This window comes from Mustela lutreola, chromosome 3 (assembly GCF_030435805.1).
Source record: "Mustela lutreola isolate mMusLut2 chromosome 3, mMusLut2.pri, whole genome shotgun sequence".
NCBI lineage: Eukaryota > Metazoa > Chordata > Mammalia > Carnivora > Mustelidae > Mustela > Mustela lutreola.
This window is the reverse complement of record NC_081292.1, coordinates 41,689,337-41,714,382: the sequence shown is the minus strand read 5'-3', so window position 1 is coordinate 41,714,382 and position 25,046 is coordinate 41,689,337. Positions and strand designations below refer to the sequence as shown.

The following is a 25,046-nucleotide window of genomic DNA, read 5'->3' as shown; positions in this document are numbered from 1 at the left end:
CAGGCGCCCCTTGATTTGTTATTTGAAATATAGTATAAATGTTACCCTTTTTTATGTTCTGCCTTTATATAGTAAACATGTATGTCTCACTTTATGTCTTAAATTCATTAGTCTTCACTATTCTCACTCTGTGAACTAGGTTCCACACTGACTTCAGTTTCTCTGACTGAAATTTTTACAACTGTAAGAATCTGTCATTGGTCATAGAGTCAATGTCTAAGACTTCCTGAAATGTATTTATCCATAATCATTTTTCTTTCAATGTTTTAGGCTCTTATTCTGAGTATGGCTGTTCCTACTATAATAGGTCTCAGCTTATGGAAAGAGGTAAGAAAATCAGATTTTTGTATTATTAATATGTACTTCAAGGTATTGATAAGTTTATGTCTGTGTAGCATATTTATATTGAGACACTACTCTCACAACATAAAATGTGCTATTAGTATGCTTAATTTTTTATCAGTAGGAACATTAAAAAAAGAGCTAAGACTTTTTTTTTTAAGATTTTATTTATTTATTAGACAGAGGTCACAAGTAGGCAGAGAGGCAGACAGAGAGAGAGGAGGAAGCAGGCCTCCCACCGAGCCAAGAGCCTGATTGGGGCTCGATCCCAGGACCCTGGGATCATGACCCGAGCTGAAGGCAGAGGCTTTAACCCATTGAGCCACCCAGGTGCCCTGCTGAGACATTTTAGAATGCCATGTAATGCATGTAGTCTAATGCTTTTAAAATTCAGTTTATAATTGTCAAAGGAAATTACTGAATAAATAGGTGATATTATTAAGAAGTATTTTGGCATGAAAAACCCACAGCTAATATCATACTCAATGATGAAAAACTGAGAGGTTTTCCTCTAAAATCAGGAAAAAGATAAGGGTGTCTACTCTCTCTACTTACATTCAACATAGTCCTGGAAGTTAGAAGTCGTAACCATAGCAGTCAGACCAGAGAAAGGAGTTAAAAAAACATCCAAATTGGTAAGGAAGAAGTAAAATTTTTACCATTTGCAGATGACATGATAGTATATATAGAAAACTCTAAAAACTCCACCAAAAAACTACTAGAACTGGGGTGCCTGGGTGGCTTAGTTGGTTAAGCCTCTGCCTTCAGCTCAGGACATGATCCCAGGGTCCTGGGATTGAGTCCTGTGTATGACTTTGTGTTCAGCAGGGAGTCTGCTTTCCCTCCCTCTCCACTTTACCCTTCCCCTACTCATGCTTGCTCTCTCTCTGTCTCAGATAAATAAATAAAATCTTAAAAAACCGAAAAAACCTGCTAGAACCGGTAATTGAATTCAATAAGATCATGGACTACAAAATCTCTATACAGAAATCCATTGCGTTTCTATACACCAATAATGAATGAAGCAGCAGAAAGAGAAATTAAGAAAACAGTCCCATGTGCAATTACACCAAAAATAACAAGATACCTAGGAATAAGCCTAACCAAAGAGCTGAAAGACCTGTACTCTGAAAACTATAAAACAATGACGAAAGAAATTGAAGATGACGCAAAGAAATGGAAAAACATTCCTTGCTCATGGGTTGGAAAAACAAATATTGTTAAAATGTTTATACTACCCAAAATAATCTACACATTTAGTGCAATCTCTGTCAAAATACCAACAGCATTTTTCCAAGATACCAACAGAATTAGAACAAACAATCCTAAAATTTATATGGAACTGCAAATGACCCCAAATAGCCAAAGCAATCTTATAAAACAAGATTGGAGGTCTTACAATTCCAGACTTCATGTTATGTTACAAAGCTGTAGTAGTCAAAACAGTATGGCAGTGGCACAAAAAGAGACCCATAGACCAATGGAACAGAATAGGAAGCCCAAAAATAAACCCACAATTATAAATTATATGGTCAGTTAATCTTCAACAAAAGAGGTAAAAAGATGCAGTGGAAAAAAGTCTCTTCAACAAATGATGTTGAGGGGCACCGGGGTGGCTCAGTGGGTTAAACCTCTGCCTTCAGCTCCAGTCATGATCCCGTGGTCCCGGGATCAAGCCCCACATCGGGCTCTCTGCTCCGCAGGGAGCCTGCTTCCTCCTCTCTCTCTCTGCCTGCCTCTCAGCCTACTTGTGATCTCTATCTGTCATATAAATAAATAAAATCTTTAAAAAAAAAAAATGATGTTGAGAAAACTAGCCAGCTAAAAGAATGAATGTGGAGCACCTTCTTATACCATACACAAAAATAAGCACAAAATGGATTAAGGACCTAAATGTGAGACCTGAAATCATAAAAATCCTAGAAGAGAACACAAACAGTAATTTCTCTGACATTAGCCATAGCAGCTTTTTTCTAGATATGTCTCCTGAGAGAAGGGAACCAAAACCAAAAATAAACTATTGGGACTACATCAAAATAAAAAGCTCTGAACAGCAAAGAAAACAGTCAACAAAACAAAAAGAGAGCCTGCTGAATGGGAGAAGATGTTTGCAAATGATGTACCTGATAAGGGGTTAGTATCTAAAATGTATATAGAACTGGGGCACCTGGGTGGCTAACTTGGTTAAGCATCTGACTCTTGATTTCAGTTCAGGTCATGATCTCGGTCCTGGGATTGAGTCTGTGTCAGGCTCCAAGCTCTGTAGGGAGTCTGCTTGAGAGTTTCTCTCTCCCTCTGCCCCTCCCCCGCTGTACTTTTGCTCACTCAATCTCTAAAAAAACAAGTCTTTAAAAAAAAAAAAAAAGATATGGGGCGCCTGGGTGGCTCAGTGGGTTAAAACCTCTGCCCTCGGCTTAGGTCATGATCTCAGGGTCCTGGGATCGAGCCCTGCATTGAGCTCTCTGCTCAGCAGGGAGCCGGCTTCCACCTCTCTGTCTGCCTGCCTCTCTGCCTACTTGCGATCTCTCTCCCTGTCAAATAAATAAATAAAATCTTTAAAATAAAAAATTAAAAATTACAAAAAAATAAAGATAGGCAGAAGACATAATTGTCCAAAGAGGATGTACAGATAGCCAACAGACCCATGAAAAGATGCTCAACATCACTCATCATCAGGGAAATGCAAATCAAAACCATAAGGAGATATCACCTCACACCTGTCAGAAGAGCTGAAATCAGAAACACAGGAAATAAGTGTTGGCAAGTATGTGGAAAAATAGAATCCCTCAATAGAATCCCTTGTACACTGTTAGTAGAAATGCAGACTGGTGGGGCATCTGGGTGGCTCAGTTGTTGAGCATCTACTTTTGACTGGGGCCCTGATCCCAGGATTGAGGCATTGGGCCCCACATTGGGCTCCCTTCTCAGTGGGGAGCCTGATTCTCCCTGTCCTGCCTGCTCTTCCCCCTGCTTGTGCTCTCTTTCTCTCTCTCAAATAAATAAATAAATAAATAAATAAAATAAAAATCTTTAAAAAAAAAAAAAGAAAGAAAAGAAATGCAAACAGGTACAGCCATTGTGGAAGACAGTATGGAGCTTCCTCAAAAAATTAAAAATGGAACTATGTTATGATCCATCAGTTGGACTACTGGGTATTTACCCAAAGAATACAAAAACACTAATTCAAAGGGGTACATGCACTCCTATGTTTATTGCTGCATTATTTACAATAGCCAAATTATGGAAACAGCCCAAGGGTCCATTGACAGATGAATGGATAAAGAAAATGTGGTGCATATATGTATATACATACACACACATACATATACATATACACATACACATACATTTACAATGGAATATTATGTAGCCATAAAAAAGAATGGAATCATGCCATTTTCAACAACATTGTTGGATCTTGAGAGTATAATGGTAAGTGAAATAAGTCAACCAGAGAAAGACAAATACCATATGATTTCATTCATACGTGGAATTTAAGAAATAAGACAAAGGAAAGAGAAAAGAGAGAAACCAGAACAAATCAGATTCTCAACTATAGAGAACAAATGAACAGTTGCCAGAGGGGAGGTGGGTGAGGGAATGGTTGAAATAGGTGAAAGGGATTAAGAATACACTTAACTTGATGAGCACTGAGTAATATATGAAATTGCTGAATCACTATATTGTACATCTGAAATGAATATAACACTGTATGTTAACTACACTGGAATTTTTAAACAATTATTTTGGCAACTCCAAAATTTAAATATTTGTAAAATAGTTTATTGTAATGTAACATGAAGCTAATTGAAATTAATTGTGTGTGCATGAAAGATACAGCTGATAATTGGTAATGAGAAAATTATTTATTGAATCTAGGCATTAAATTAAACATAAAATAGATTACTTTGAAGAATTTATTTATTTGAGAGAGAGCGAGCCTGAGTTGGGGGGCAGGGGTAGAGGAGAGGGAGGCGGAGGAGCAGACTCCTCACTGAAGAGGGAGCCAGATGCGGGGCTCGATCCCAGGACCCTGAGATCATGACCTGAGCCGAAGGCAGATGCTTAACCTACTGAACTACCCAGATGCCCCTAAAATAGATTATTTAGATTATTTGTAACTGAGAGGGAAGAGCAGCTCACTGGAAGGAATTAAAAAGATCCATGACATTTTTCCCCTGGGAAAAATGTTTAAATACTGTTTGTCTTATGTTAGTCTCTTAGTCTTTTGAAATACTGTGTAACGGTTTTAAACTTTCTGGATATATACATGATTATATACATTTATACATTTTGGAAATTTTGTTTTGCATTTTAGTTTTTTCCAAGATTAATGACAGAATTAATGGAACTACAAGAATTTTATGACCCAGATACAGTGGAACTTATGACCTGGATAAAGTAAGAATTGAATTGCTTTTAAGACTGTTGTTAAATTGTTGCATGCTATCTAATTGATTCGGAGGAAATAATAAATTAATGCTTTTCCATTCTCATAAAACTCAGAATTTTACCTCCATGCTTTTAGGGATATTTAGTTTTTGATTGACCTATAATTCAAATTTTCTAATTGAATTCTTCACTGAAAATACAGCATTGTGAGGCACCTGGCTGACTCAGTCAGAAGAGCATGTGAATCTTGATCTCTTGGTGGTGAGTTCAACCCTCATGTTGGGTATAGAGATTACTTAAATAAATAAAAAACTTAAGAAAATATAGCATTGTAAGTTTGAAATTTGAGATCTTGCCATCAAACACCTAGAAATGTGGAGTATAAATGAACAAATATTCCTTTGAATAGTCAAGATGATGCTTCTTTTGCCCTGTGTTGGAAGTGGATGAGTGGTGGATTGCTAGTCTTGGTAACCAACTTTACCAAAACTTAAAAATCTTAGTTTTAATACCCATGCACATTTTAATGCTCACCTAGGACCAGAGATGTGGTCTTGGGCCAGTGGCTGCAGGGAACCATAACTGAGACACCTTTTCCCTCTCCCAACACATGCACATAACTAAGGGACCCTCAGAGGGTTACAGTATCAGGGAAAGGATAGACTAACAACCTAACAGGAGTGCTAGAAGCAGATGTTAAGAAGGCTTGTATTCCTTGGCTTCAGCTTTTGGTCAAAAAAAGTTTTTCCTTTGAATTTGTAGCACTGGATCTGAATTCACATGGGTTTGCAGTTTGAAGTTATACTTGTTTAATCCAGGAAACCCCCAGTCAAGAAAGTATCATAAAAAGTGGTCCTGGGGTGCTTTGGAGTATCTGTTAATATTCTCAACCCAGGCTACACAGGTTCCTACAAATAAGACTTCATGAAGATGAGCTCTCAAATTACAAAACACATGAGGAAACAGTCTAATACAGTAAGAATTAGCTGTTGTTTGAGATCAACAGCAGAATTAGACCTCTAGCAATTTTTTTTGTTTATTTATGTATTTACTTGAGTAATCTCTACACCCAATGAGACCCTGAGATCAAGAGTTGCATGCTCTTCTGACTGCACCAACCAGATCCCCCAGACTTGTAGCAATTTCTGATAATAAAACTTGTTTATGTCAGTTTTTGATGCATAATAGACTATCACAAAATTTAGTGGCTATAAACGATAAACGTTTGTAATTTTGCACCATTTTGACCATCAGCTGAGTCAGGGAAGTGGGGAGGATTCTTCTGGTCTGGGCCAACTGATCTAGGACTGGGTAGCCTGGCATGGCCTCTCATATGTCTAAAGGTATCAGCTGAAGGGATGGAATTGACTTGGTCATGGATCTCTCATCATACAGCCAGGTAGCCTGGGTTCATTCACAAGGTAGTGGTTGTAAAGTTACCAAGAGAGCAGCAGGAGAACACAGATGCCAATGTCAAGCATTTTCTTTTTAAATTTTATTTATTTATTTGACAGACAGAGATCACAAGTAGGCAGAGAGAGAGAGGGAGAAGCAGGCTCCCTGCTGAGCAGAGAGCCCGGTGGTGGGGCTCGATCCCAGGACACTGGGATCATGACCTGAGCCAAAGGCAGACGCTTTAACCCACTGAGCCACCCAGGCGCCCCAATGTCAAGCATTTTTAAAGTCTCTGCTCACTTTATGTTGTTCTGTTGGCCAAAGCAGGTCACATGACCAAGACCAGCATTTGCTCCAAGAGCATAGGTATGGGAGAAGAATCATTGCAGGCGTTTTGTGACTAGAATACCCCACGGATAGACATTATAAAATGAACTACATTGGAAATTATTTAACATAGAAGAAGAAACTAAAACATGAAAAAGAAATGAAACACTATCAAAAATAGCCAAGAAGGGGCGCCTGGGTGGCTCAGTGGGTTAAGCCGCTGCCTTCGGCTCAGGTCATGATCTCAGGGTACTGGGATCGAGTCCCGCATCGGGCTCTCTGCTCAGCGGGGAGCCTGCTTCCCTCTCTCTCTCTCTCTGCCTGCTTCTCTGCCTGCTTGTGATTTCTCTCTGTCAAATAAATAAATAAAATCTTTAAAAAAAAAAAAAAAAAAAAAAATAGCCAAGAAAATATGGGGGGGAGACAAAAATGTTTCTAGAATGAGGAATAGATTTATAGAAATGAGAATTGGTCTTATCATAAAGTCTTGTTGCTGTAAATATACCCTTCATATGTCTAAAAATTGTTTTCTTTTGATCACTCTTAACTATTGCCTGTTAATATTTTCTGTGAATTGTATTTACCATTGTGGAACACTGACTGTATAGCTTTGCATTGCTATTTACAAAAGAGGAAATTGATTCTGGGTTTGTGATTTATCACAATATTTTCAAAACCAGCACAGGGTCCTGAACATTGAACATTGTGCATCAGGCAGTCAGACATATATATTATCATGGTGTAATTATCCTGTTTGTTTCCCTATTACTGGGTGTGCCCTGAGGACAGTGGTTATATGCTGCCTTTTATTTCCAGAGCTTGGCATTGTTCCTAGACTGTGTAGGTTAATGTTGAACACAGGAAGTGATTAAATAAGTAAAGACATTGGAGCAATCCTTCAGGATCTGCTTTTAGTTTTGTAATTGGCATCTGTCTGGGACTTTGGATCGTGGTTCAAAGTGGAGAACTATATGTGTTATCTGAAGACAGGTATATGGTAAAGGTAGGGAAGAAGCAGGAAGGTGGATGAATTGGGAAGAATTTGGGCTGTGGTAGTTAATATTCGCAGAACGATAAATTTGAGAATTCACATTATCACCAGTGAATTGACCACACTATATAAAGTAGTGAATTCCTGTCATTATATATACCCTGCATATTTTTTAGTGGTATTATTACCACCTGACCTATATGTTTATTGTCCTTACAGTCTCTCTCAAAAACAGGGACCTCATCTTCATCCCTGCTTTAAAAAAATTTCTGTATTTTCAGCATTCAGAATAGTTCCTGGCACATAGTAAGTGCGCAGTTTTTTTTTTTTTTAAGGAATTTGTAAATGAAGTGAAAGCTGACATTGAAACTCAAATGTACAATACATTGTTGAGTTTGTGCTATATCAGAGTTGGTATAAATCAGTGATCTAAATAGTGTGTAAATCTGTGTATCTTTACAGAAGACAAGCTCCAGTTGCAGCTGTGTTTGCAGGGAGTCCACAGTTAATGGGCGCCATTAAATTATGCACTGGATGGATGGTGACCAGCTTGCCCCTTTACAATGATGATGATCTTCTCAAGAGAAATGAAAACGTAAGGCATTTTAGATTACACGTTTGTATCTTTCTAACATTGCTCTTTATTTTCAGTGTAGCTCTGTAATGATGTATATGTTCTTGATTAGTTAGGAATATCCAAACAATTTTAGAAAGAGTTAATTTGGGTACCTGGGTGGCTCAGTGGGTTAAGCCGCTGCCTTCGGCTGAGGTCATGATCTCAGGGTCGCACATCGGGCTCTCTGCTCGGCAGGGAGCCTGCTTCCTCCTCTCTCTCTCTCTCTGCCTCCCTCTCTGCCTACTTGTGATCTCTCTTTGTCAAATAAATAAATTAAAAAAGAAAAAAGAAAGAAAGAGTTAATTTGCTTTAGTTTTTAAAAAGCTGTATGTTTAAGCAAGGGGAGAACCAAAATTCAAATAATAATTTCTTTATTTTATGAATAGTATTGATGTTTCTAGGAGAAACCTTTAATTTTCCACAAAGTTTCAAGAGGACACTGATATGTCCTCTTTGGAAAATATCATTGTTCTCAACCAAATTATTGAAGGAAGTCAGGCTGTCAGTTAATATCTTGACGCATTTTGTATTTCCAAGCTAAAATTGTATCTCACTGTGGTTTATGTTTTGGTATGGGCTGTTACTGATAACTTAGTATAATATTAGGATGATAATCTAATTTTTTACTATTCAGAGAATATATTTGAATGTTTAGTCTGGATATAAATGGTAACTTCATATCTGAGAGCAGTGACTAACTGAACCTGAATTCCAAATATTCTGTTTTTCAGTTAGAGAGAATTTCATAATGGTTTTTAATCAAGCTCTAAGCTAAGGAGATAGTATAGCAATATAGAATTTAGACTGTAAGAATGCAGACTATGGAATTAGAATACCTGGACTCAGATGCTACTTCTGCCATGTGCTAGCTCTGTGACTTTGAACAAATTTCTTTTTTTTTTAAAGTTTTTATTTAAATTCACTTAATTAACATATAGTGTAATACCAGTTTCAGGTGTACAATATAGTGATTGAGCACTTCTAATATCTACACCCAACATGGGGCTCAAATTTACAACCCCGAGATCAAGAAATCAAAAATCACAGGCTCTACTGACTGAGCCAGCCAGGATGCCTCTTTTCTTTTCTTTCTTTCTTTCTTCTTTTTTTTTTTTTTTTTTTTTTTTTGCATTTCCACAATAGCTCTTTTTTTTTTTTAAATGGAGGTATAATTGACATGTAACAGTATATTAGTTTCATGTGTACAATGTAATGATTTGATATCTATCTATATTACAAAGTGGTTACCACAACAAGTCTAGTTAATATTCATTACCATACAGTTATAAAAAATGTTTTTTATTATAATGAGAACTTTTAAGATACACTCCCTTAGCGACTTTTAAATGAGCAATACAGTGTTATTAGCTATAGTCATTATGCTTTACATTTATTTTGTAACTGGACGTTTGTAGACTCCCTTCACCCATTTAATCCCTTATCTCTGCAACCACCAGTTTGTTCTCTGTATCTGTGAGCTTGGATGTTTTTGTTTTTGTTTATAAATTCCACATATAAGTGAGATTATATTGTATTTGTCTTTCTCTGACTTACTTCACTTAGCATAATACCCTCAAGGTACATCCGTATTGTTGTAAATGGCAAAATTTTTTTCTTTTTTGTGGCTGAATAATTTCCTATTTATAAATACACACACATATATACTACATTTTCTTTATTCATTCATTGATGGACATTTAGGTTGTTTCTATATCTTGGCTATTGTAAATAATGCTGCAGTGAACATGGGTTTGCATGTATCTTTTTGGATTAGTGTTTTCATTTCTTTTGGATAAATACCCAGAAGTGGAATTGTTGGATGATATGGCAGTTCTATTTTAATTTTTTTGAGGAGACTTCATACTGTTTTCCATTAGTGGCTGCTTTACTTTACCTTCCCACAGTGCAAGGGTTCCCTTTTCTCCACAGTCTCACCAACACTTCTTATTTCTTGCCTTCTTGATACTTGGCCATTCTGACAGATGTGAGGTAGTATCTCATTATGGTTTGATTTGTGTATCTCTGATGATAAATGATGTTGAGCCCCCTTTCGTGTACCTGTTTGCCATCCGTATGTCTTCTTTGGAAAAATGTCTACTTAGGTCTTCTGTCTATTTTTTAATGAGATTTTTAAAAGTTTTTATTTATTTTTGGGGGGGTATGAACATTGGGGAGGGAGAGAGGGAGAGGGAAAAGCATGACACAGGGTTCGATCCCAGAACCCCGGAATCATGACCCGAGCCGAAGGCAGGTGCCCAACCAACTGAGCCACCCCACAGATTTTTTTTTAATTGAGCTGTATGAGTTCTTTATATATTTTAGGTATTAATCTCTGATCACATATATGATTTGTAGATCTTTTCTCCCATTCATTAGGATGCCTTTCATTTTGTTGATGGTTTTCTTTGCTATGCAGAAGCTTTTTAGTTTGATGTAGTCCCAGTTGTTTATTTTTGCTTTTGTTGCCTTTACTTTTACTGTCAAATCCGAAAAAAATCATCGCCAAGAATAATGTCAAAGAGCTTACCACCTGGAGTACCTGGGCAGCTCAGTCATTTAAGCGTCTGGCTCCTGGTTTAGGCTGGGGTTGTGATTTCAGGGTCCTGGGATTGAGCCCTGCAGTGGGTTCTGAGCTCAGTGGGGACTTCTCCCTCTCCTTCTGCCTCTTTCCCTGCTCTTTCTCTTTCTCTCTCAAATAAATAAATCTTAAAAAAAAGAGAGAGAACTTGCCACCTATGTTTGCTTGTAGATGTTTTTTGGTTTCAGGTCTTACATTCAAGACTTTAATCCATTTGAGTTAATTTTTGTGTATTGTGTATGATAGGGGTTCAGTTCCATTCTTTTTGCATGTGGCTTTGCAGTTTTCCCAGCGTTGTTTATTGAAGAGATTGTCCTTTTCGAAGTGTATTTTTTGACTCCTCTGTTGTAAATTGATTTACCATGTATTTTGCATACATGTATATGTGAGTTTATTTCTGGGCGCTCTGTTTTGTTCCATTGATCTTTGTGTCTGTTTATCCTGAAACCCTACTGTTTGGATTAATATAGCTTTGTAATATAGTGTGCAGTTAGCATGATTCCTCCAGCTTTGTTCTTTCTCAAGATTGCTCTCTCTTCAGGGTCTTTTGTGGTTCCATACAACATTAGGATTGTTTGTTGTGAAAAATGCCATTGGAATTTTGATAGGGATTGCATTGAATCTGTAGATTGCTTTAGGTAGTATGTACATTTAAACAGTATTGATTCTTTGAATCCATGAGCATAGAATATCTTTCCTTTTATCCGTGTCTTCTTTAATTTTTTTTTAAAGATTTTACTTACGTATTTGACAGAGACACAGCGAGTGAGGGAACACAAGCAGGGGGAGTGGGAGAGGGAAAAGCAGGCTTCCTGTTAGGCAGGGAACCTGATGCAGGTCTCAGTCCCAGGACCCTGGGATCATGACCTGAGCCAATGGCAGACACTCAACGACCGAGCCACCCAGGTGCTCCTATTTCTTTAATTTTGAGAAGTTTCTGAATCTGAATCTAGGAAGTTCTTATGTCTTAGTTGTGAGAATTACAGATAATACACCATGCCTAAAACATAGTAGACCTTAGATAATAGTTATTTAAATACTAAATATTGTACATACACACACACACACACACACACACATAGAAACATAGAATATACAAAGGAATGCTCAAAAGGAGGAACAGTCAATTCTGGCTACAAAAATCCAAATCTTCATAAAGGGCATTCCATTGATTTGGGCTTTGAAGGACTAGTAGAAACTTGTTTGGAAAAAGAATGCATATGATTATGATTCCAGGCTGAAAAAGTAACATGAGCTTTGAAATTTGTATAGCCATGAAACTAGAAAATACAATGAGGCCAAATTCTGAAGGACCTGCTAAAGAATTTAGACTCACCCTTGAGGCATTTGGGAATTATCAAAGACCTTTAATAAGCCTGGGAATGGAATGCTTAGATCTGTTTGAGAGAGTTAATTATGGTCAGAGCAGAAAACAGATTGAAGCAGGGAGAGGTCAGAGATGAAGAGATCTACCTGGCAGTGATTTACCTTAGAGACAACAGCTGCCTTTGACTAGTATTTGCTGTACTTTGAAAGGGTGGAGTCGCTTAAACACAGAATGGATATAGCATATTTCTGAACTTTATTTTTTGTGGATTTCTTTGTTATCTTATGATTAGTCTTTTCCTAATATAGAATTTCAGAATCACCTATAATTAGGTCAGACTTTTAATTGGGTTCTAATTAAATTTAAACATTTTAAAGTTTATGTTTTATGTGACTTGACTATGAGGATAGGAACCATGTTTTTTTTTTCAAATCTTTGTCTTTCTCTATGGTGTCTAGTACATAGTAAGTGCTGAATAAATTTGTTGTTAAATTAAAATTCAAATCAAACTCCATAAATAAGACCATATAATTTGAATTAGATGCTATCTATAATTCATGACATATGACTAATCTTTGTATAATCTCCTAGGCCAGTGATTCTCAAACCTGGGACTTTTATGCCCCTGGGGGACATTCAGCAATGTCTAGAGACATTTTGATTGTCAAAAGTATAGAAGGAATTCTGTAGCCTTCTAGTGAATCAGGGATACTGCTGAACATCCAGCAATACACAGAACTGTTTTCCTCTGTGCCAGCAATGAATTATCTAGTGTAAAATGTCAGTAGTGCTGAGATCGAGAAACCCTGTCTATCAGTAATATTATTGCCATTGCAGAGAGGTGGTGTTTTTTTTTTTTAATGTGCCACAGTTTCTCAAAATTTAAAAATAAATAAAAATGTATGTGAAAAACAATAAACAGATATAGACTGGATATTCCCATTGGAATGTATGTAAAAGTAAAATGAGGGAGAAACTTCCTCTTGGTTCATTAGCCTTCTGTTTATCACAGAATATTCAGTTGAGTATTTCTCTCATGTTGGTGGACATCAGACTTCAAGGTGCTGGGTGGACGGCAACCATAACATGGAGTAGGTGGCTGCTGAGTATCAAATTAGGTTGGGATGTTGTCCAGTCTAGATTTCAAATCTCAGTATTTCTAGGGCATATAGTATGTAGTACTTTGGGCTTAACATTTGTGATTTTATTATTTTCCGAAGGGTAGCAAGAGCTAGTCCAATGTTAGCATTTCAGAAAAACTGAAAAACCTTATTATTTAATAAGATCTAGAACTTAACAATCATACAAGAGCAGCAGAATTATCATGAAAAACACCAGGGGACCAAGACATGAATATTTTATTTTATTTATTTTAAAGATTTTATTTGTTTTTGTGACGGAGAGAAAGAGAGCACAAACAGTGGGCATGGCAGGCAGGAGAAGGAGAAGCAGGCTCCCTGAGGAGCAGAGAACCCAGTGCAGGGCCTTATCCTAGGATGGTGGGATCACCAGCCGAGCTGAAAGCAGACACTTAACCAACTAAGCAACCCAGGCACCCTGATTATTTATTTGTTTTTAATAAAGATTTTATTTACTTATTTGACAGGGAGAGCAGCAGAGGAAGAGAGAGAGAAGCAGGCTCTCTACTGAGCAGGAAGCCGGATGTGGAACTGGGTCCCAGGACCCCGGGATCATGACCTGAGCCAAAGGCAGACACTTAACTGAGTACCCAGGTGCCCCAAGACATGAGTTTTAAGCATTCTTGTTCACTCAGTATTTTGTGACAGTGGTCAAGTAATGTTTTAACCTTGCTGATTTTATCTCATGTATAAATGAGTATAAAATACTCTGTACATGGTAGTAAAACTCGTATGAACTGTTATAACTCAATAATAAAAAGACAGGCCAATTAGGAATTGAGCAAAGCACATTTGCAGCAATGTGGATGAATCTTGAAGGCATTATGCTAAGTGAAAGAAGTCAGATAAAGACAAATAAGTATATGATACCCTTATATATGGAAGATATAAAAAAGGTATGAAGAAGCCAAACTCATAGAAACAGAGAATAGAGTGGTGATTACCAAGGGCTGGAGGGTAGGGAAATGGGGAGATATTAATCAAAGCATACAAACTTCAAGGTATCAGATGAATAAGTTCTGGGGATAATGTTAGTATGGTGATTATAGTTAACAGTACTGTATTATATACTTGAAAGTTGCTAAGAGAGTAAATCTTAAATGTTTTTATTTAAAAAAAAAAAAGAAATGGCAATTATGTGACACAAAGGAGGTGCCCGCTAATGATATGGTGGTAATCATTTTGCAACATTGAAGTGTGCCGGGACACCTCGGTGGCTCAGGTTAAGCCTCTGCCTTTGGCTCAGGTCACGATCTCAGGGTCTTGGGATCGAGCCCCACATCGGGCTCTGTGCTCAGTGGAGAGCCTGCTTCCCCCTCTCTCTCTCTGCCTACCTCTCTGCCTATTTGTGATGTCTCTCCCTCTGTCAAGTAAATAAATAAAATCTTTAAAAAAAAAAAACACACATTTAAGTGTGTCAAATCAATACATTGTATACCTTAAACTTGCAAAATGTTATATGTCGATTATATCTCAACAAATCTGGGAAGGAAATGGCCAAAGGACTTAAATGACATTTCTCCAAAGAAGATACAGAGTGGACAATGAATGAATTACGACCATAAGCTTCTTAAGGGCAGGAATCAAGTCTTAGTGGTTATCTTTATTTTCCAGAGATAGTGCCGAATACTAAGTCATAGTAAATGCTCAATGTATAGTTTCAAATAACAGGTTTTAAAATTACTGTTTTAATTATATTCTTTCAGATCTATCAAATCTATTCAAAGCGATCTGCTGAAGATATTTATAAAATACTGACATCCTACAAGGCTAATTACCTAATTGTAGAGGATGCTATCTGCAATGAGGTGGGAACCACGAGAGGCTGTAGGGTTAAAGATTTATTAGACATTGCAAATGGCCACGTAAGTAACCATTTGAGAAGTTAAATCTTTTTGAGAAAAATGACTTCTTTAAACTTTTACTCATCAAACTTTATTTCTAGACAAGTAAGAATATAATTAGAAGTTCTTTAACAGGGGTGCCTGGGTGGCTCAGTTGGTTAAGCAACTGCCTTTGGCTCAGGTAATGATCCCGGAGTTCCGGGATCAAGTCCCTCATTGGGCTTCCAGCTCCATGGGGAGTCTGCTTCTCCCTCTAACCTTCTCCCTTTTCATGTTCTCTCTCACTGTCTCTCAAATAATAAATAAAATCTTTTTTTTTTTAAGATTTTATTTATCTATTTGACAGAGAGAGAGAGAGATCACAAGTAGGCAGAGAGGCAGACAGAGAGACAGGGGAAGCAGGCTCCCTGCTGAGCAGAGAGCCTGATGCGGGGCTGGATCCCACGACCTTGGGATCGTGACCCGAGCCGAAGGCAGAAGCTTTAACCCACTGAGCCACCCAGGTGCCCCAATAAATAAAATCTTTAAAAAAAAAAAAAGTTTTTTAACAGTGGGGGAGTACATTAAAAGTACTTTGAAGTGTTTGGGGTTTTTTAAGATTTTATTTTTGTGAGAGAGAGAGCAGAGGGAGGGGCAAAGAGAAGCAGATTCCCCACTGAGCAGGGAGCTCCGCGAGCAACTTGATCCCAGGACCCTGGGATCATGACCTGAGCCGAAGGCAGACGCCTAATGACTGAGCCGCCCAGGTGGCCCATTTTTTCCAATGTACAAAAGAAAATTTGGGCAGTTTGCAGAAAAAAATAATTTTACCAATATCTGGATTCCTTATTCATTGCCTGTATTTGTTTCTGTTTCACATTTATGTACAAAAGATGGCATAATTTGGGGCACCTGGGTGGCTTAGTCGTTAAGCATCTGCCTTCAGCTCAGGTCATGATCCCAGGGTCCTAGGATCAGGCTCTACTCCCCGGCTTGTGTTCCCTCTCTCGCTATCTCTCTCGCTCTGTCAAATAAATAAATAAAATCTTAAAAAAAAAAAAGATGGCATAATTTGATTTGAATGATGATTTTATTTTAACTTATAATCTAAAGAGCAGCTGGTTGTGTTGTTACATTATTATGTTGAGAATTTTCTGATAATTTGACTCATAGCTAGAAAAATCACTTGCTAAATTATCACAGTCCCTGATATCCACAAAAATTAGTGTATTCAGAGCTACCTTGGTTTTAAGGATTTAGCTATAGCTGTATTTTAATTTTTCATTGGTTTTGGCTGTTTTACCAAGCTTTCTTACTTCTCAGCCTGCAGTGTGTACCTTATATATATGACAACTAAAAGAAAGATGGGAGTTTGTCTATCTGGTAATTAGTGTTGTCTGGAATGGGTGTCTTTACTCCTTGGAAAGTTGGGTTTGAGGGACCTTAGAAGAATTTCAGTTGCCAATTCTGAATTGACATGCGTGTTCTATATGGGTTGCAGCCAAGATTTTTTCTGTCTTTTCATAAATGATAAGTTCTTTCTCTTATTGTCCCAGACCAGTTTGGAGGTGAGAAATTAGTTTTTATGATTTCCACTTTTGTCTTTCATCATGACCCCATAAACCTGTAATATAAATGTATTTATTCTGTGTTCTGCTGCATGTATTTTGAATTTTCTCTGTTGGTAGTTGATATCTGTGATCTTTGGCTTAATTGGTGACAAAATGGGATTTTATTAAACATCAGGTATTCAGTAATTACTGCTGTGTTGCTGGCTGTTATCTGGAGCCTGTTAATTCTGATCTTGGCCATCTTTCTGCTCCATTTTGAAGATCAGATTAATTCTTCTTTCATGTAATAACCAGGCATGGACTTAAAGCTACTCCATCCTTTCACTCTAAAAGTTGGTTCTCTGACATCTTTCCAAGCATTAGAAGAATATTTAATGTTTTAGTGTAGAAAACCCTTCAAGCTAGTTAAGCTATCTTAGTGAACATCATTAAGATGAGAATGTAAAGGGCGCCTGGGTGGCTCAGTGGGTTAAGCCGCTGCTTTCGGCTCAGGTCATGATCTCAGAGTCCTGGGATCGAGTCCCGCATCAGGCTCTCAGCAGGGAGCCTGCTTCCCTCTCTCTCTCTCTGCCTGCCTCTCTATCTACTTGTGATTTCTCTCTGTCAAATAAATAAATAAAATCTTAAAAAAAAAAAAAAAAAAAAAAGATGAGAATGTAAAGGTTTGCACTGGATAAGTCACAAAAACCTGCTTACTAGATAATTGTGAGTCATTTCTATATAAGGAAAAGAGTTTGAACATATATTAAAAATATGTCAATTTCTCAGTAGATAAGTCAGAGGAATGATAATTAACTGAGGAGACAGTCTTCTATATTTGAGGATTTTAAAATCTTTCTGAAAATCAGAAACAGTGCCTGGGTGGTTCATACCGAAGGTTCATACCTTCGGCTCAGGATATGATCCCAGGGTGCTGGTATCAAGCCCTGTGTGGGGCTCTCTGCTTGGCAGGAAGCCTATTTCTCCCTCTGCCACTCCCCCTGCTTATGTTCCCTCAATTGCTAGGTCTCTCTCTGAAATAAAATCTTTTAAAATAAAATAAAATCTTTTAAAAAAGAAAAGAAACACTTTATACTAGTCTCAATCTCTAGGAGAAGCTGAAGAGCTTAATGGAGATGGTGATTCTCTTCTAAAGAGGGTTCTAGATTTACTAATCAGTGTGAGATAGTCCTTGTGTAGCAATAATGTATTTTTTATATAAATAGTCACTTGTACATTGATTGTATTTCTCCTATAAACTTCATAACCTTTTGAATATTGTTTCTTATCTTTTGATAGGTGGTTTGCGAAGAAGGTGACAAGTTAACCTACTCAAAATATGGGCGATTTTGTCATGAGGTCAAAATTAACTATTCTCCATATGTGAATTATTTCACTAGAGTATACTGGAACAGATCCTACTTTGTATATAAAATCAACACTGTGATATCCTTTCAGTCTTGAAAGATAGCGGAACCTTCATTTCAAAGACTTATATCACTTGAAGGAAAATGTGATTTTCTTCTTACCTACACAGTGTCTTTTAGAAATCAGAGTATGGACATTTGAAATGCTGCTGCTTTTTCCCTCCTGCTGTTAACTGGATTCAGAGTTCTGCAGGGAATAGAACATCAAACATAACCGTCCTTTGGTAAAATGTCAAATCTACCAGTCTGTCATATTCTTGTCAGGTGTTTTCCTTATCATTACATGGTCTTTATAGACTTTATCTTCTCATTATCTTCTCAACTATTATAAAATTGTCCTCATAAATCTTCATTCTGTCTTAACATAGGTCTTGAATTTGAATATGTTCAAGGTGAGAATATATTTCTCAAATAGAACATTTAATAAATATTTCATTTAATGTCATATAATTATAGACTCAAAAGAAGGGAATTCTTCTTACCCTCACGGCAGTTTCTGAAGGTATTTTATGGTTTATAATAGAATTGAAATAGTACAGTAAAAACTAATTTAAATGTTAGCTGATAATATGTGACATTTAAATTAAAATTTGTAAATTGTATAAAGGAATGTGATTTTGAAGGATATACATAGAGATATATCCAGATGTTCCATTATACGGCTCTCATCATCTGCTGCTTGTATAACTGTGCACTTTCTTAGTAAAATACATACATGATGTTGCATTTTATTATTTTACACTATTAAGTGGTTAACATTTTTTACTTGTGCCTGTAAATTTAATACCGGTTTAATCATGATAAAACAGTCACTCTTGTTACCTAAATATTTTTTAAAACAGATACTTAAAAAGAATGTTGTTCAGGTTTTTAAAAGATAAGGAATGGGGTATACAGTGTATTCACATATTTTCTACTGAAGTATTAAGTAAAAAATTAAATCTTTATCAGCACAAGAATATTCTAATATTAATGACTAAAATGACATAACACTAAAATGAACAATTTCCGGAGATGGGGGCAGATGCTATTAAAAACAATTCTGTATACAGGTATGTTTATTATAAAACACAAATGCTGTTATTTATGAAACTATGGTATAGTCTTCAACGTTAAGAACAAAATGACAATTCTTATTAAATTCACAACACAGTTTCACAACCTAAATGCTACGCTCCTTTAGGTTAAGTGTTTTCATATTTTTAATCATTTATGAAAAGATGTTCTTAAATGATTAGTTGGGCTATATAAAGAGATTTGGGATAGATGTATCATTTTAATAAGACAGAATGCATGTTTAGTTTTACCTAACACATATTTAGTGAACAGATCTTTAAAATTTTCACTTATTAGAGTGCTATAAAAAGTACAATTTCAGTACTCTGAATTACTATGTTAGAAGGGAACATCTTTTCGTTAACTTTATTTTCTGTTTTATATATATATGGTTTGGTTTTTTTTTTTTTTTTTTTTTAAGTACAAAAGCACATGCATTCTTATACTAGCTCTAGGATGTTTTGGTTTTTTTGGAGCTTCAGAATAATTGTTTGATGGCAGTGTCCTATATTTGATGCACTAGTTTTATTGGTTCTCATTTTATGCTTTTTATATAATTTTAACAATTATATTAACATAGTTAAAGACAGGGCATTTCAGGTTCTCTATACATCTTAATTAGTGAATCACTAGTATTTAGCTTCAAGCCTTAAGAAAATATTACTGTGGGAGCACCTGGGTGGTTAAGCGTCTGCCTTCGGCTCAGGTCCCAGGGTCTTGGGATCAAGCTGTTCATTGGTCTCCTTGCTCAGCGGGGAGTATGTTCTGTCTCCCTGTGCCTCTCCCCCTGCTTGTGCTCTCTCTCAAATAAATAAATAAAATCTTAAAACAATATATTACTGTGGTTACCTCAGTATACAACAAATAGTCACCTGGTAGTCCTTGTGATCAGAGCATGTAAAAACAATGCAATTTCAAAGTCAGCTTGCATATTTTGAAAGGAAAATAGAATAATCTGTGTAGCATGAAATATTTAATTCACTTTTTACTGATTTATATTATCACATATGCTGAATTAGTTTTGATGTGTCTTTTGTTTTTAGCTTTTGACATATATGTATTAGTAAGTTACTTTTGCTTCTGTCAGCTTATTTCTTAAATAGATTTGGAGAAACTTTTAATTCTTTAAATGATAAATTTTTCAGTCAGCATGAGTTAAAAAGGAAAATGTAAGCTTTATTACAGAAGTAGTAATATTGGATATGAAAGATTAGCTTACTTGCTTCTGTTTTAACTATAGTTAATACAGAAGTAGTCGAAAACTTTGAGTGAGGAGCAATTAATTTTATTGCTTATTTGTAGAAAAACAAGTGATTAAAAATTCTGTAAGTAATTCCATTTGGGTAACTTACAGTTGTTAGATTTGATAATAAAAATCTATGAAAGGAGCAAAGATATGGTTTTAGGATGGAAGGAATTTCTCAAAGAAATACAAAACATACTTTGCCCTTGATGTTGCAGAACCATTGAAATAAGTGCCTTAACTTCCATTTACTTTTTACTTTTCAAAAAATATTATGGACCTTTTTCCTTTCTGTAAGATGATTTTGGTATCTTTCCACATCATTAAGCACAGAGGAAGACTCCTCACGATGCTGTTTTCAGTATTAACTTTTAATTCGTTAATAAGCAAATCTTTGGCAAGAGTACTAATGGGATTTCTAGCCTGCTAAATTATTTAGCTTTCCAAATGCCAAACAGGCCAATAAATAAAACTTAATTGATAAGGTATATGATAATGACTCTGTGCTGGTATCTATTTTTTTCCAACTTTGGCGCCTATAACTTGGTGCTTTTTGTTAGACTAGTAGGGTTTTACAGCCTAGGGAATAGGTGTTGTACTTCAGAACTAACTTTTTTTTTTTCATTACTTTTTGTGTACATACCATGTTTTTTCAGGACATTAACCTAAACCGCCAGTAGCCTGACTGTTGTGGCCCTCTTCCAGGTACTCCAGATCGATTCAAGGAGAAGCAGAAATGGTGGTCAAAGTGTATCACAAGTTGGGGCTGGAAAATATGCTTTATAAAAGTAGATTATGAATTTCTTGAAGAGCACAGTGAATAGCCATCTTACTAAACTGTTTTGTTTTTGAAAAATCACTTTTTTGGCCCTATTTTTGAACTGTTTTAAAACATTTTATTGCCTTTAGTGAATAGATAAAAGTAGTGCCTCTCTTTATAAATTCGTGGGGTTTCTAAAAGTTGTAAGTTGATCTTTCTGCTAAGTTTATTTTAAATGCATGAATACTTAAAGATCACGTGTTATGAATTACTGTGTATATTTAGAACCTTTTGTAAAGCAAATAACTAATTCCTAATTTACATCCCAATATATTCTCTCTTCATTTGTCCACTTTTTAAAATATATAGTCTCTATTGTTGCTATTTGCTAGTTGTTTTAGATCCCAATATGTATTAAAATTATACTTTTGAAAAGTTGCAGGTAAAATTGGACAATTTCTTATTAAAATAATAACTCATTAACTTTTTAAATGTTCAGAGGTAACACTTTAAATAAAATTAGATGTGGAACTTGCAGAGAACATATTTGACTCAACTGTTTTCCATCCATTAAGGTTTCTAAACATTAGACTTCCTTGTTTTCTGTAATAAAAAGGGACATTTAAGCACCAGATTTGCCAAATTTACCATAAAATCATTTTTGATTATTTACTTATGTCCCTTAAAATTTGCAACATTTTACCTGACTTCAGTAATTTTACATGCAGTTCTATGAGAGATACACTGAACATCTGGCCACGGTAGTTAGTGGATTAATGGTATCAGATAGAAACATGCATTCCAAACTTCTAGTTTGAAATATCTCATGAACAACTTTTTTTATATTGTAAGTTAATAGCTTTGTACAGCTATTTAGCAAAAATGAATAATATAGCTGCTTTTATGTATGTTGACTTCTGAGTTGTATCTGTAACAATGTGTAACAAATTAAATGTGTTTCTCCTGTACTAAAGTTACATCTTTACAAAAGAATAAAAAAAGTCAATTTCAAGAAATAGAAATCCTTTAAGAGTTGGGTTATAAACTAGTTTACTTCAGATTTTGTAACATTAAATGTACTTTTATCAAGAATGAAATTATTTATTTCATGCTTAATGACACTCCTTGTTTTGTTTCTATAATAAAACTTTTTAGAATTTTAAGTTGTCTTTTATTTATATATGTATCTTTTTTGTTAATGAGACATAATTTCTATACATTCAGTTCACCCATTTAAAGTGTACAATTTGACAGTTTTTAGTATTTTGAGTTATGCAGTTATCACATTTTAGATTAATTTTAGAAAATTTTTATCACCCCAGAAAGAAACCCTATACCTGGGTTGCCTAGAGGGCTCAGTCATTAAGTGTCTGCCCTTGGCTCGGGTCATGATCCCAGGGTCCAGGCATGGAGCCCCGCATCAGGCTCCCTGCTCAGCAGGAAACCTCCTGCTTCCTCTCCCACTCCCTCTGCTTGTGTTCCCTCCCTCTCTCTCTCACTCTGTAAAATAAATAAATAAAATATTAAAAAGGGGAAAAAGAAACCATACCTTTTGGCTGTCATCCATAACCACTATATCCTTAGGCAACTCTTACTAATACAGTTCTGTGTCTCTATTTGCTTATTCTGGACATTTCACATAGATGGAATCATGACATCTGATCTTTTGTGACTGGTTTTTTTCATTTAGCATGATGCTTTTAAAGTTCATTCATGTTGTATGTATCTTTTTTTATTGCAAATAATATTCCATTGTATGGATAGACCACATTTTCTTTATCCATTCATCAGCTGGTGGATGTTTGGGTTTCCACTTTTTGGCTATTATGAACAATGCTGCTATGAACACTTGTGTACAAATTTTTGGGTGGCTATAGTTTTTTCATTATTCTTGAATATATGTCTAAGAGTAGAATTTTGGGGTTATATGATAACTAAGGAACTACCAGACTGGTTTTCAAAATGTCTGTACCACTTTAACAATTTGTGCAACAGTGTATGAGGTTTCCAATTTCTCCCTGTCCTTGTCAGCACTTGCTTATTACCTTGCTTCTTGATTGTAGCCATCCTAGTGGATGTGAGTGGTATATTATTGTGGTTTTAATCCACATTTCCATTATGGTTAATGATGTGGAACATCTTTTTTTTTTTTTTTTTAAGATTTTATTTATTTATTTGTCAGAGACAGAGGGAGAGAGAGCGAGGGAGCACAGGCAGACAGAGAGGCAGGCAGAGGGAGAAGCAGGCTCCCTGCCGAGCAAGGAGCCCGATGTGGGACTCGATCCCAGGACCCTGGGATCATGACCCGAGCCGAAGGCAGCTCCTTAACCAACTGAGCCACCCAGGTGTCCCGATGTGGAACATCTTTTTATGTGTATTTTATTTGTGTATTTTCTTTGGAGTAATGTTCGTTCAAATTCTTTGCCTATTTAAAAAAAAATTGGGTTGTCTTTTTACTATTGAATTGTAAAGGTCTTTGTATATTCTAGATATTAGATTCTAGATATAAGTTACTCATAAGATATATGATTTGGAAATATTTCCTTCCATTCTTTGGGTTTGCTTCACTTCCTTGTTAGTGTCCTTTGAAGCACAAATGCTTTTAATTTTGATTGTACTTGATGTTATTGATGTAAAAAAAATTTAGTTTAAAAAAAAATATTTATTTTAGAGAGCAGAGGAGGAGGGCCAAGAGAGAGGGAGAGAGAGGATCTCGTGCAGACTCTCTGCTGAGCACAGCCCAATGCAGGGCTCGACCTCAGGACCCTGAGATAATGACCTGAGCTGAAATCAAGAGTTGGATGCTCAACTGACTGAGCCACCCAGACGCCCCGATACAGCATTTTGACTATGATGTGTTTGAAGTAGATTGACATGTATCCTACTTGGAGTTTGCTGAGCTGCCTAGTTATACACATTAAGAATTTTCTTTAAATCAAATTTGCAACTCCTTATATTCCTATCCACACCTATATGTTGGTGTGTTTAATGGTGACCCACATTTCTCTGAGGCTCTGTAATTTTCTTCATTTTTTTTTCTTTATTCTTTGAATTGCATAATCTCAGTCTGTCTTCAAGTTTGCTAATTTTGTCAGTCCAAATCTACTTTTGAGCCTTTCTGAATTTCCATTTGTGTGTGTGTGTGCCTGTACCATTCTTATCTCTATTGATACTGTTTATAGTAACTGTAGGTATTGGTCTCCTTCCCATCCCCTGGAGCTTGTTATTATAGTTGGCTTGTTTATTTCCTTAGTTTTGTCTGGACTATTTTAGTGATGTCTGTTTTCTCCACATTATGGAGCCTCTGATGTTGGTCCTCAGACATCACTCCCTTGAGCATGTATACAGACACCCTGGGGTGACAGTGGGTTTTAGCAGGGCCCCTTTCTGTCTCTTTCCTTGATCTTACTCAGCTGTGAAACTCTACTAGTCAGCAATCCCCTGAGCATAAATTGCTCCACAACCTGATCCAATTAAATTCTGTCTACTTTGAAGGGGTATTGGTGTGTGTGGGGGGGTGGGGGGCAATGATTGTGGTTTGTTCCAGTGCCAAGAGGGCTCTTTTGCTGTCTCTTTCCCAGCTTGCCTCTGGTACTATGTGGGGTATCATTTAGCTTGTATCTTCTGTGAAGTTACCAGCTTCTTCATAATTGCTTTTCACCAAAAATCTTTGTTTTTTGAGTACCCTTAAGCTTGAACTTCCTTACACTCTGTTTCAAATGACGGCAATTCTTTTGGAGATAGCTGTGGAGCTCTTTGTTTTACATCCTGGTTTTCTCTGTAGCCAGAAATCACTGAGCCACAGCTCTGGAGCTGGGAGTAGAGGCAGAGTTATGTGTGTAAGTGGCCCTTCTGTGTTAGGAGCAGGCTTCTGGGTAGAGATGAGAGCCTCTCTGGTCTTGCCATGGCTCTCCCAATTTGCCACCTTCACCCTACAAATTAGCTACGATAAGAATGACCCATGTGCCATGCCTGAGATAGTCTCTCCTCTTTTTTTTTTTTTTTAATTTTGTTGTTGTTGTTTAATTGCCAGACAATGTTACATTATTTTCAGGTGTACAGTGTAGTGATGCAACTTCT

General features: G+C 36.4%; 1 protein-coding gene across 4 annotated transcripts in view; it reads left to right on the top strand.

Annotated features, from left to right (window-relative positions):
• DPY19L4 (dpy-19 like 4) overlaps positions 1-22,129 on the top strand; it is a 72,474-nt gene extending 50,345 nt beyond the window's left edge. For 3 of the 4 annotated variants that reach the window (XM_059166003.1, XM_059166002.1, XM_059166005.1), the window contains 5 exons: positions 271-327; positions 4,661-4,743; positions 7,910-8,042; positions 14,814-14,972; positions 17,780-22,129. In XM_059166003.1, coding sequence (XP_059021986.1) covers positions 271-327; positions 4,661-4,743; positions 7,910-8,042; positions 14,814-14,972; positions 17,780-17,944 — 597 coding nt within the window. In that variant the 3' untranslated portion in view covers positions 17,945-22,129. The remainder of the gene's footprint in view (positions 1-270; positions 328-4,660; positions 4,744-7,909; positions 8,043-14,813; positions 14,973-17,779) is intronic. The other variant, XM_059166004.1, reaches the window with a different exon arrangement.
• The last annotated feature ends 2,917 nt before the right edge of the window (positions 22,130-25,046 follow it).